Source organism: Zophobas morio, unplaced genomic scaffold (assembly GCF_036711695.1).
Source record: "Zophobas morio isolate AGI-343-1 ecotype UQ-CSIRO unplaced genomic scaffold, CSIRO_AGI_Zmor_V1 ptg000021l, whole genome shotgun sequence".
NCBI lineage: Eukaryota > Metazoa > Arthropoda > Insecta > Coleoptera > Tenebrionidae > Zophobas > Zophobas morio.
In genome coordinates this window covers 8,927,060-8,941,245 of record NW_026972126.1, presented here as the reverse complement: position 1 = coordinate 8,941,245, position 14,186 = coordinate 8,927,060, and the positions used below count along the sequence as shown (strand labels likewise).

General features: G+C 33.5%; 1 protein-coding gene across 2 annotated transcripts; it reads left to right on the top strand.

Moving 5' to 3' along the window:
• Positions 1 to 139: 139 nt before the first annotated feature.
• On the top strand, positions 140 to 14,117 carry LOC135133017 (uncharacterized). Of its 2 annotated transcripts, none has more exons than XM_064061245.1 (9): positions 140 to 224; positions 278 to 457; positions 523 to 738; positions 954 to 1,079; positions 1,135 to 1,278; positions 11,111 to 11,236; positions 11,292 to 11,435; positions 13,685 to 13,810; positions 13,865 to 14,117. In XM_064061245.1, the coding sequence occupies exons 1-9, from the start codon at positions 167 to 169 to the stop codon at positions 14,056 to 14,058; spliced, it is 1,314 nt and encodes a 437-aa protein (XP_063917315.1). In that variant the 5' UTR covers positions 140 to 166; the 3' UTR covers positions 14,059 to 14,117. The 2 variants fall into 2 exon arrangements, with proteins under 2 accessions (XP_063917315.1, XP_063917316.1); XM_064061246.1 differs by having other exon boundaries at positions 152 to 179.
• Positions 14,118 to 14,186: the final 69 nt, after the last annotated feature.

Genomic DNA, 14,186 nt, shown 5'->3' with positions numbered 1-14,186 from the left:
GTGATTCACTATTAAATTACGCCAACAAAAATTAATGTTGTGCCCTCAAAACAATGGTTATTAATATCGCAAATATTCTGCTACTACACACATGCGTTAAATACGTGCCAAAATTTCCTACACGCTAAGTTTAGTTTCACACAAAATTTGAAAGCTATTATCAACAATGTGGAAATCTTGTATGTTTATAATAATTTTATTTTCGTTTATTTGTACAAAAAACGGTAATTTAATGCAAATAAACACGCTAAATGGACTTGTAAGTGTCTTTTGATAGTTTACAGTTTACTTTGTTACGTGTCTGACTTTGAAAGCTTGAAACTGGGAAATATCAAGAAGTTGAATCACACGTTGCGAGACCATAATTATTATAATAACGAAGTGAAACATTTAAGTCAAGAACTTCAAACACCGGAAAATGTTACACTGCACTGTTACACTGTTGAGGTCAGTAGAGGTAATTGTGTTTCGTTTTGGTATTCCATTTTACCTACGAAATGTTTGTTAACGATTGGTTTGTAGATGTGGTCATTAAGGGGTATACGCAGAAAGGAGGTTGCAGATTTTTAATAGATGTAGTCGAAAATGTAGTCCAGAAAAATAGAGGTCCTGATCAATCGGGAATGACAATAGGAATGATGGGATGCACCGAGTGCAGCAGCGATAAATGCAACAGTGTAATTTTAGGCTATTTGCAAATAGAACCAACACACTTTCCCACATCAGAAGAACCCAGAGGTAAAACAATATGAATATCTCGAAAAGTTCAAAATGCGAAACACGAAACTTTAACTTTTCCAAAAATTTTATCTTGGTGCTAAATTCGTTTGACTTTCGTAAAATCCAAATTATGATGGTGTTAGTTTTACGAAATTATGAATATAATTAGCATCTCTTAGGAGCACGACCTTGAATCCGTCTTAACACAATCATATGTTAAAAGGAAATTTCAGGTGTGAACTCCTTGAAGTGTTACTACTGTTTACACCCTTGTGAAATAGGAGACGCTCGAGAAAAAATATGTGGACGGAATATTGGAAAATCGCATGAAGCAGTTTGTACAACAGAGATAGCGAAAGGTGTTAGGTATTTGGAAAAGTACAAGAACCAGAACTACGTTTCTTCCATTTTCAGATAGTCGTTCTCCCACTCGAGCGGTCCGAAAATGTCGAGTTGTCCAAAAAAATCAACAACCTCCGTGTCCAGATAATTCTGTTTGCACGTCATGTAAAAGTGATTTGTGCAATGAGAATCTGGAGGATGTAACAACAATAACAGGTACATTTTTTAGTAATCGTCAAACAGTGATTGTTTTCCATTCAGTATTAGACTGCAACTTTTTTAAATACGAGTAATAAAACATTAGTATCGAATTACAGACAACTGGAAATTAATATTTTTGGACAAATGCGATTTTTTCAAAAGATTGGAAACGACAATCACTGTATTAAAATTGGCTTAGAGTTTCGAAGTGTTTCACAATATTCGGAGGTTTTCTTATGTTATCTGTCCAACCAATTATATTGGTGAAATTAAAGATCTAAATATTTAAAGCAATATTAACTGCTATTTCTACTGTATTTAGATAATAAGACATTTCGAAGTTATTATTATTGTTTGAATATTGTACTACACTTACACGTGGGCGGTTAAAAACGCAAATACAAATACCTAATAATTATTTATGTCAAAAGTGTGATAACAAGGATATGATAATAGTACGTTAGCCAAGCGTAAAATGTATAAACCTTTATTTACGAACACAATTTGTTTGAAAACCTTTTCAATAAACAAAAAAATTTACAGGAAAATCAGTCCAGTAGTCTGTAGTTAAATAACACCGTAGGTATTAGTGTCCTTCATGTTGTGCAAAGAGTGTAGTGCTATCATAAACGATAAACTGCAGAATATTTTAAATTAAGTATCCAATTTAGACAATTTTGGCTCCCACAATTTCTTGCTTTATTCCACTATTATTCATCCCGTATCACAGGCACTAAACAGTTTGCCAAATGGACCTTGTAAAAATATTTCACTAGCTTGCGCTTAGAAAGTAAAAATCTTGGGTCAAGTAATATTATTATACACATTTAACATAAAGGTTTCAAAAATGTACGTTTAGAAAACAGTAAAGTTATCGTAATAATTTTGGAGATGGCGTCACCAGCATTTGAAGAATACATAAATTTTAAGTAGGTTACATGACACGAGAAACCTTATTAAAGTTGTTGGCAAACGATTGACAACTGCACTCTTGTATTCTACAACCTGTGGTGTATTAAGGCGAAACTACGCATTACAGCTAATGTGTAATTTATGCTGTGAATTCCACATTTCTCGAATATTTATCAAATTCAACAAAACTAAAAATTTCTTGTGGCAGTGTGGTAATATTGCTATTTTCGGTACTTTTATATTTTTCACACTTTAACTTGTATAAACATATATAAGATACTCTTCTCCAAGAAATTTTAAATCAAACGTTGAGTTGGTTTTCCAAATTTCTCTTTTAATTTTTTTCTTTTTAATTTCTCCAAACATCAAAATTCATTTCTACTTCGTTGTATAAATTAGCCCACTGTCTTCTCTAGAAAATTATAATCATTTTTATGTTCCCGAGTCTACCACAGGAATTTTATTGAACATGTTATTTCCGAAACTACTAAACATAGTGTTTTGAAATTGCGTATATTTTTTAACAATAGTATATAGACCCTAAAACTCGCACGAAAATTTGTCTGATGATCCCCACTAACTCAGGGATGTCTTCGCACAATTTTGCTAAGTAAATCCTGTTTAAAATGTGAAATGATAGGTTGATATAACCTTACTTTTAATCCAACGCTTGTAAGTTTGCAAAAAAAATTGTCGAACTTTTCCCGCCTCTGAAGTACAATCGAACAAATACAGCGTATTCAAAAAATGATAGTATTTAATTCTGCGAATTTTATTTGTTTTTACTTCTCAAGCGTAAGCTAAGAAAGTGTAGTAATTGAGTTCCTTCGGGCGAATTTCCACTTTCATATTTTCTGTCTATCTGTCTATCTGTCTGTCTGTCTCTATTAGACAAGTAATCTCCGAAACTACAAGACCGATTGTTGTCAAATTTTGTAGATATGTTAGGAATATCATGTAGATGGTTAAACGTTAGCTACCAATAGGATGACGTCATCGCCAAAATTTATAATAGTAAGTTTTTTAAATTTTATAAAGTAAAATACTTCTGCACTTGTGGTGTATGGATCCTTGCAGACTTTTCACCCGAGACATCCAGATTTTTATAAAAATATTCAAAACTGTTTTGTAATTTAACTTTGAAACTGCAAAACCGAATCCTCTGAAATCTTGTAAATATGTTAAGATTATCGTAATCATGGTAAATCGTTAAGCAAAATTTATTCGTTTATCTCCCCCAAAACTGATGACGTCTCATCTGAAAATTTTGCCGAATAAATCTTCCCTGAAATATGCGAAATATTATGACTGCATAATCGTGGTTTATCAGCGCACTCATAGGTTTTACTTCCCGAGCGTAAGCAAAGGAAGTATTCTAATCGAGTCCGTTGGCCGACTCTCTACTTTTACATTTTCTCGATCTTTCATGACCCCTAGAAGACGAAGAAATGGATCTCCCGTTTCCGTCTGTCTGCCGTCCCGGATTTTTATTAGACAGATAATCTCCGAAAGTACTGGACCGATTGTTGTGAAATTTTGTATTTATATTAGAAATATCATGTATATGGTAAAACGCTAACCAAAATTTATCTAATCATCCCCACCACTGAAGCGATAACGTCACTTCAAAATTGTACATAGGAAATTGTATAAAATAACATAGTCCTAAACATGTAATTAATGAATGGGTAAATGTATTTTATTGATTTAATCAGGAACTACAGAATCGAATGTTTTGAAATCTTGCAAATGTTTTAAGATTATAAAGAGCATAATAAATTTTTAGTCAAAATATATTTGGTTATCTTCTCCAAAAAACTGATCACGTCAGCTCAAAAGTTTGCCGAATAAATCCTATCTAGAATATACAAAATATGATGAGTCTGTACTTGTAACTCAAAGAAAATAATGAATGTGTAAATTTATTTTATTGGTTTACTCAGGAACTACAACACCGATGGCTTTGAAATCTACTGCGAAAAAAAAAAAACATAATAGACATGCAGTCGTCACGTTTCCGACAGCGAGGGAAGTACTGTCTAAACTCTTTAGACCAATTTTTTTATTATACTTCAGGGACGAGAGAAGTTCTGTTGAAATAATATATATAGATATAAATAATTTGTGATAACCTCTGTAAGTTAAAATAAAGATATGTATGGACTGTTAAGTACAGGTAAAGACTCATGCTATTCGGTGGCATAAAAAACAACCCCGTAGGATACGCAAGGGGATGCAATCCTCACAGATAAGGACAATATACAAATGTTTAAAGCGATCGTAGAATTAAAGTTCTGGCAAATAGAAATGGTAGACCTGACGTCCAAGACCGTAATAGGATTACCAAAAAAGTATGAACTACTGTCAAATAATATTTGTTACTCCTATATTTCTGAATAAACAACTGCACTGGAGCCAGATGAAGATGAGTCAAGTTAAGCGGTATTTAAAATACTATAGTGAGATGCGGATATTTCGGATTGAAATGCTCGAGCTGCAGGTGTGCAGAGGATTATGGCAATTAAATATATTTTGGAGAAAACCAAATTCTTTTAGACTCAGTTGAATATATACAATATGTAACAAAATGCTTCAATTCAATAATAAAAATAACTGTAATTACTTTGTTAGTTCTCTTGTGTACTCGAATATTGCTTCTCGTCTCGCCAAATATGACCAATTAATTGCCTTTATCTCTTGCAACAATCCTTCATTTGTTATGTTGGCAGAAATGTGGTTATCTCCTAGTATACCTGACAGCTTCGTCTCTGTGCCGAATTTCGCTCTTTTCAGAAGTGATCGAATTGATAGATTAGGAGGGGGTGTATGTATATATGTTTCTGACCAGATTTTATCAGAATTTTCGGGAACTCCTATAAATAAATGTTAATACTTTCGGCATTGTTTCACTTTTTTTAAAGCATTTGATAAAAATTTACTTTTGTCCTGGGATGTGTTTGTCGCCCTCCGAGACCAGTGCTGCTTGCTGATGATAATAACTTATTCAGTTCTCTATCGCAACTTGCCTTTAGTCACAATGAACTTTTTGTATTCGGGGACTTTAATATGCCAGACATAGCTTGGCCTTTAAATATGAGTCAACATTTCAGTCCATCTTCGCAGCTATTAATAGATCTGCAAGTCAACAGCAACAAGAACCAACTTGTTAATGAACCCACCCGTTATAGGCTGAACCAAAGACCGTCTACATTAGATCTAATTTTAACGTCCGATTGTACTTCACTGGCAAATTTGAATTATTTAAACTCATTCGGCAAATCTGATCAAGTAACTTTAAAGCTAGATCTCCAACTTTGTTTTGTAGCGAGATCTAAAACTGTTACCTTACAAAAGAGAATTGTTGACTTTAAAAAAGCTGATAAATATTTGTGTACTGTAGACTGGGCAAACCTTTTAAACCAACCATCGGTTGATACAAATTGGGAAAGTTTTAAAAATCATTTAAAACTAGCAACTGGTAAGTATTCTTGCCCCTTAACTTACAAAGCATTTTCTTCTAAACCATGGAAAAATCCCAAAACGTTCTACAGCTACATTCGCAATAGATTATCAGGGCCTGTCAGAAAGCCGCAGGTGAAAGATGCAACCGGGCACATTGTAGAGGACAGCCAACATTTTTGCTAACCTTTTGCACAGTCGTTCACAATTGAACCAGACGCGAATATACCGTATTTGTTGACTTAGATTGTCTCAGTGGCATATGCCTCTCCTCCGATTTAATAAAAGATAAATTGCACAAATTAGATACATACTACCAAATCTCCTGGTCCTCATGGTATTAGGGCAAAAATTTTAAAAGAGTGTGCCAGTTCTCTTGCTCACCCGCTTTGCATCTTGATGAACCAATCATTTCGGTCAGGACGATTGCCAAACGATTAGAAGATTGCCATCATCACTTCTGTGTTCAAAAAAGGGGACACGTTTAATGCGGCGAATTATAGACCTATAAGTTTAATTTCAGTAGTAGTGAAACTAATGGAATGTATCATCTACGATCAGTTGGTGGCATTTTTAACAGCACACCATGTTATACCTCGCGAGCAACATGGTTTCACACCTGGAAAGTCCATAGCGACCAAATTGCTCTGTTGTTTAGACAACTGGACCAGAGAACTCGATTCTGGTGGCTCAATAGATATCGTATTTTGATTTTTCGAAGGCTTTCGATCGTGTGCCGGAACACCGACTCCTTTTGAAATTACTTTTAATTAAACATTATGGAATCCAAGATAGTCTTCTCAGGTGGATTGAATCTTTTCTTTCTGACCAAATATTCAAGGTTAAGGTTGGTGACATGTTTAGTTCTCCTATTCCAGTTCTGAGCGGTGTACCACAGGGTTCTGTATTAGGACCGTTGTTGTTTTTAACGTATCTATCGGATATAAAAGACTGCTTAATTTCTCCTTGGGCAATGTATGCTGTCGATTTGAAAATCTACAATATTTGTTCCAATTATGAAGTCTTAACGAAGGATATAGCAACTATTTATAACTGGTCACTAAAATGGTTACTTTCAATTAATGCGGACAAATGTAATATCCTTTAGTTAGGCAGCGACAATCCGAAGCAAACTTATTATATCAACGGCACCGAGCTTACCAAGTGTAATTCTTTGTCGGATATGGGTGTGATTGTAACGTCTACTTTGACGTGGTCTGAACATATCACAAAAGTCGTGAAAAAAGCCAACAAGATACTATATCTTCTCAGAAAGACATTTGCTAAAGCTGATGTAAAAACTGTAACTAAACTGTATGAAACTTATGTTAGACCGATATTAGAATCTGCTAGCTGCGTTTGGGTTCCAACATTACAACGTGATATCAACTTACTAGAATCTGTCCAGCGTCGTGCCAAAAGAATACCGTTTGGACAAGTGCGCCCGTCTTACCCTGACAGACTTAATCTTATGAAATTGCCATCGTTAGTCGACAGGCGTGTAAGACATCAGACATCAGACATCTTTTTCCTGTCAAGATTGGTGGACCAACCAGAGGTCACCGTTTCAAAGTGGAGAAGGACAATTTTCGGACTTCTATTCGTCAAACGTTCGTCACTAACAGGGTGTTCACCGAATGGAATGCATTACCTCCTGAAGTTGTTGAAAGTGCTTCCGTTCCTAGATTTAAGGTCAACTACGACACCTTTCGGAAGCATAGATAGTTGTATATCCATAATTAGTAATAGGTATTATATTTGAAATAATTTGTGATTCCATCAACTGTCGTCTTGCACGGACATAACAGACTTCGGTGTCTGCCCGAGCGCTTCATTTTAATAATAATATTAATAATAATAATAATAATAGTGTATGTATGTATGTATGACATCAATACTTCATTTTTCTATTAACATACCAGACATGACAACACACAAAGTGGATTTACGGACAGTAAATTTTATTTTAAATTGAACGATTTTATGAAAGGACGTTATAATGGCAAGCTGTCTTCTAATATCCAAAGATAGCATCCCAAATTCAGTTAACAAAATGGAATTATTAATTCCACGCTGTGGATAGATACCATGTTTTTTGAACCAACAAAATCTGAGAAATCTCTGAACTGCTCAACAGCATTTATATGAATGAAATAAATTGGATGCCAAATAATACAGCCATACTGTAAACATGCAACAACACAAGAATTAAACAAAACATTAATTTTTGAAATATTATAAAGTCTAATAGTGAAAATGCTCGCTCTATTATATGATTAATATGATACACAATCGTTAACTTACAATAAAAAAAAATACCTAAATCTGTGATGACGCTTTCTCTAATTTGTTCATTACCAATGTTATAATCATAAATTGTAGGAGAGCTTTTACGTGCAAATTCAAGTATAGTTTATTGGAAATACACCACAAATTAAGTCGGTTTAAATCATTTTGAAGTAATAAAATTATTAATAAATAACGTTATATGACTTGTCATCATCAGCATACAGTAGAGTGGGATATTTTGGTTGGTAAATCATTAATAAACATCTGAACAATAACGGCCCAAGAGTGGTTCCTTAAGGCACGCCGGAATATATTTTATATGTATAAGAAGAGAAACCATTGTAGAAGACATACTGAGACCTATGAGAAATATATAATTTCTAGTGATGTAAAACCAAACCTGTAATACCAAATGCTTCAATCTTATCTATTAACATTTTGTTATCAATACGGTCAAAAGCTTTTGAAAAGTCTGTATATACTACATCCACTTGCGACTGGTTATGAATCGCTTCAGCAATAAATTGAGATATACTTGCCAGATTTGTGACAGTTGAACGTTTGTCAATAAAACCATGTTGTTATGATGAAATACAGTTTCTTACATGAGGATATATGTAAGAGTTTAAAATAATTTCAAAAATTTTGAAGAAATTACATAAGATGCAGATTGGACGACATTTTGAAACATCAGCTTTATCTGCAGATTTAAAAATAGGTATGACTTTAGATAGCTTCCATTTCGATAGAAAAACACCATTCTTAAGGGCCGTATTAAATATTTCTAATAAAGGTTGAATAAATACATATTTGCAGTCACGTACGAAGAAACTAGGTAATTCATCTGCACCAGCTGTAAATGAATTTTTGAGATAATTTATGGGAGTAACTATATCATGCTCAGTAATTTCTTTGACATAGAACGTTGGTGTGTTTAAATTGTAAGTATCTATGTTGGAGTTATTGTCGGAAGACTGAGTGTAAGATAATTGAAAGTATGAGGCAAATGCATCAACAATATCAGAAGTAGTATTAAGGGAATTATCATTATAGATCATTCGACAAGGAATTCTTGTCAGACCTTTTTTGGATTGTATATAGGACTACAGTTTTTTGGGATCGTCCTAAGATCAGTTTCTATATCTGCAAGATATTTTTTATGTGAAGCAGCTATTTGGTTTTCTAGCAGTTTACGGTAGAATTTGAACTTGGCATAATAAAATGTATTTTTACATTTTTTAAATTTTTTATGATAATACGATTTGGAATTAATGTTACTGATTATGTTACTATCACACAATGGTGGAAATCGAGTTTTTTTGGAAATAGTTCTATATGTTGGTAAATGTTTGATTAATATTTTATATAAATAACTCAAAAAATGTCCTACCGTGGTATCGGTATCCTTGAAATTGCTTAAAAAAGACCAATCGACATTACAAAGTTCCTGATAAAGCAAAGGAAAATTAGCTTTACGAAAATTAAAAGACTTTGATTGACTTACATTATTATTTGGAAAGGAGTTTGTGCTGTCACTTTTCAAATAAACTAAAATTAAGAGAGATGTGAATGTTCTACGACAGGAACTAAATCACGCATGACCTTACAATTAGTGTTTGAGAAAACAAGATCCAGCAACTAAAGTTTTTAACTGTGAGAACAAGAGTGTTATTTATATCAGTATTTATATCAGTAGTGTATTGGAGAATATTAAAGTTTCCTATTATAAACAGACTATCATCACCACTAAAGTTCTCTTCAAAATAATTACAAAATGGAAGTAAGTCATTATTAAGAGGGTATTCTGGGAAAAAAGACAACAAATATAATTATAGAACAGTAGTCTGTTTAGATAGTGTTTACACCCTACAATCTGAACATTGATTAAGTAGTTTAGTTAAATCAATATTTTCTACAGTGATAGAGCATTTTAATGCTAGGAGAACACCCCCACCTCTTGAGAGTCAAAAGGAAGTATTTAATTGATTATTGTAATTACGATTACACATTGTATGAGTTAGTGGGGGGATATTATTTCTGCATTAGAGACAGAGTCATTTAGCCATGTTTCAGATATACAAATGATGTCAAAGACCATGTCAATAGTACCATTAAAAAAATCATGTATTTCTCAGGGGTAGATAAGCTGGCAGATTGTTCGGTTAATCCGTAAATTATTAAGTTGGCTTTACGATTTTGACGATCGTTCACCTCGGGTATCATCTCCTCAACATTCATATCAGTAAATTTTTTTGCTTCAGATAATAATTGAACCTTCAGCGACACCACTGATTTCGCCATATCACTGATTATTTCTTTTAACCGTGGAATTAATTTACAACCGTTACAAATACCATTAGGGTCCTTTGAAGAGTTGATATTGCGGCAGTCAGAACACTTCAATTCTATAGCTTCAGTAGATTTTATTACAACATGTTGAGCTCTTGTTATTTCAGTACACTTGATGTGATAAAATGTATTACAAACCACACACTTCAGTCCCGGAATAGTAGGGGTAATTGACGTCTTATACTTTGTGCAATTGGCAGCTGACTGCAGTGAAGTTTATGCGACTATTGATCATAAATCAAAGAGGTAATTCAGTTTTACATCTGAAACATTACAAATTCTCGTAATTGATTAATAAAATGGCTAAGAATTCATCCTTTTCAATGTCCTTGAAAAAATTTTCACAAAATCCACTCGTTTTGATTTCGTGCTTACCATAATTGCCACATTAATTTTTTTTCGCTGCAGGATTAAAAAATTGTAAAATACATAAATAACATTAGTGTATTGCCAGAACTTCGGGGAAATCAAATCAGTAGTTTCTCAAACATCCTTCATAAGGAAAAAAAAAATTAATCACCAAAAAAGGCAAATAGTAAACTTGCATTTTTATATCCTCCGAAATGTAAAATAAAATATAGAAAAACTGAAAATACCACTGTTATACTTTACCCTAAAGCTGGAGGTAAAAATGTCATGAAGTCCAGGTATTTATTCTTACAGTCAAAATACAAAACACTGCGCATTCGAAACTTTAACTCTTTTAAAATCCTTTTATTACTCAATTAGTTTAACTTTAAAATCAAAATGTTAAGAAACTATGGATATAATTAGCATGTCTTAGAAACACGACCCTGGGTTTGTCTTAACACAATAATACGTTAAACAAAATTTTCAGGTGTGAATTCCTTGAAGTGTTACTACTGTTTAGACCCTTGTGAAATAGCAGACGCTCGAGAAGAAGTATGTGAACAGAATATTGGAAAATCGCACGAAGCATTTTGTACAACAGAGATAGCAAAAGGTGTTAGCTATTTGGAAAAGTACAAGGACCAGTACTACGTTTCTTCCATTTTCAGATAGTGGTTCTCCCACTCGAGCGGTTCGAAAATGCCAAGTTGTGGAAAAAAATCAACAACCTCCATGTCCAGAGAATTCTGTTTGCGCGTCTTGTAAAAGTGATTTGTGCAATGGGAATCTGGAAGATGCAGCAACAAGACAAGGTATTTTTTTAACAACAAAGAACAACGATTGTTTTCCACTCAGTGTGAGATTGTTTTAAAAACAATTGTGTACGGCTGTAGATTTTTTTTAATTATGTGACTACTTTCTAGATCTTCTTCTAAAATTTAATAAATCATGATTTTTTCTGCATCCTTGAAAAAGTAAAAAAAAAAGACTTACCAATAGATATCAGAACCGAAATAGGCAACCTGTATTTTTAAATTCTATGGACATTAAAACTGAAGTAAAATAAGAAATTAGATGTTGAGAGAAATTATGAATTCGATTAATGTGGTAACTAATCAGCAAAAATAACTAGGAATACGAAAACAAAAATTTCAAGCAATAAATTTTTTAGAAACGGCGAATTTCTCAATTTCTATCCATAAATCTTCTGCTTTAATTTTTTAACAGTTTATATTACTCAACTAAAAACTGTTAATGCCAGTTTTAGTGCTCGTAAAATAAATTAAATAGGTTTGCACTTATATAGCGGATTATTTTGTTATTTTTAAGAAAATTATGCATCCTTTTAACACAACATAAAAAGTAATAATTTAACTATGAATTTTTTAATGATACATTATATGTGGTATATCCTTCCACACACAACGAGCATGAACGGGTTTACAGGAAGACAAAAATATCGCAATAGTTTTCATTTAGAATTCCTTGCGCATCGTGTTGAACGTAATTTTATGATTAGGTTAGCCATTAACCCACAAAAATATTACAATTTGGGGACATGAATAAGCAAACGCCAACTACAAAGACGAGATTACATAAAGATGCAAAACAAATTTGTTTTCTTCTCTTATTTCCACGCCCTATTTTTTTCTACCCACCTGTAAACGTGTGATCAAAGGAAGTAACAGAAATAATTGTTGTATGGAGAAAACCTTTATAAATAAAAATTTAAAAATAGGTTCTACTTTTTACAACAAAAAGTTTTTTCAGCTTAACTGAAAATAGATCATTTTGTCTAGTGTTTTGTGCTTAAGTTTTTCATGAATTTGAACAAAGTTCTGAAACAGACTTTTAAATTCTGCAGTATCGGTGAGCAAAACTGGTAAAGGTGACTTCAAAAAATTCTTCCTTCAGTATGTTTCTAATTTAATAAATCACGGAGTAGTTACCCGACAAAAGTAGGGTATTTAACAGACGCGCCAAACGTTTGTTGGTATCACTGTAGCAAAAGGACCATAATATGATATAATATAACCGCATCACGTGTTGAGTTATGAAATTTTCCATTTTAAAAGTCCTGGCATCTGTTACTTTGTTCCATACGTCACGATTATAATAAAATGTCTAATCTATTAATAGCATATATCATAATATCCGATTCTTTATGATCAGAATCTACAAATTCCATCTAGCTTATAATTGCCACAATTAAGCAACAATTAAGTTATTCTTTTATTCTAAGCACTAATTATAGAATAATGAGCAACGAATAATCACAAAATCTCATTAAAAATTTGTATAATAATTTAAATTCCCAGTTATTTTACTATCGTTGTTTTCTATGTTACCAGTGACCTTAATATTTTGACATAGAAAAACAGCGCCAGGACCAGCCCACTTACTGCAGATTCAACCAAATCGACGGAAACTGGAGCCATGATGGCGCCCATTGTTTCCCTTCTACGCATGAAGCGCTGCTCCAAATTTTATTACACTAGTAAAAGGTGCCTTGACATCATTGGACAAATTTGTAGTACATCGCTAGTAAAATTTACTCACGAACAAATTGATTCCTGTGCAATTTCTATAATAGGACGTGATGTGAAATTAAGTATAAATACGTTGGCGCGCTTTTTATAGCTAGTTCCCCCATTCTTTTTGTATACATTCACTCTGTCCAAGTTTTAGTCGTGTTTGAGCAGGGCAGAGATTGGACACTTATTTTGTGCAAGTTCTAAACATAGTTGTAAATATGGTGAAAATTTTATTACTTGCAGTAATTACCATCGCTTTGACACTTCATGAGAGTGAGTACTAAAACCCATTAGTTTATTTTTTAATAGCTTTATGGTTGTTAAACTATAAATTTTAAGCTCTTTCGTATTTTTGAACGGGGATAGGTGATTTATGAAGTGACACACCCACTTTGATGTGCATATGATTGTCTGTGCATTTATATAGGGTTTCGTCATCTCTTAAGACGTGCGATTACATCAGATGACCAAATTAATTATCACACATCGTAAGAGCGCTAATTAATTTGAATTCGTTGCTTATATAGGTGATGCCATAAAGTGCCACACTTGCGCCCCAGAGGCATGTGAAGTATCAAAAGCGACAGAAAAAACCTGTGGGCTATCGATTGGCTCTTCTCAAGAGGCCGTTTGTACAACTGAAGTTCCAAAAGGTATACTCCCAATAACTTTCCCCAAACAGCTTTTCTAACAGTTGCAACTCATAGGCAGCAAAACCCCCAACATTGGAATAAGAAAATGCCAAATTGTCGCAAAGGGCGCCGAGCCCAATTGCCCTCCAACTTCAGACTGCACAACCTGCAAGAGCGACCTTTGCAATTCAGCGCCCTCTACGAGCTCCAGGGTGGCAATGATTGGTGTTGTCACGGCGTTCGTCGCCGCGAAGTTTTTGTTAAATTAAATGTAAAGTAATGATTACACATGTAATAACTTAAGTAGAATAAATTAAGTCTATGACGACGTTAGCCTTGTTAGACACGCTCCCACGCCTTTTGGAATAAGTGATGTAATTGGCGCTAGATGGCGACC

Excerpts from the sequence above, each read along its gene's own strand:
- LOC135133017 (XM_064061245.1), top strand. The coding sequence starts at position 167 with ATGTGGAAATCTTGTATGTTTATAATAATTTTATTTTCGTTTATTTGT. Across the intron at positions 739-953 it reads CACATCAGAAGAACCCAGAG|GTGTGAACTCCTTGAAGTGT; the intron begins GTAAAACAATAT and ends AGGAAATTTCAG. Across the intron at positions 1,279-11,110 it reads GGATGTAACAACAATAACAG|GTGTGAATTCCTTGAAGTGT; the intron begins GTACATTTTTTA and ends CAAAATTTTCAG.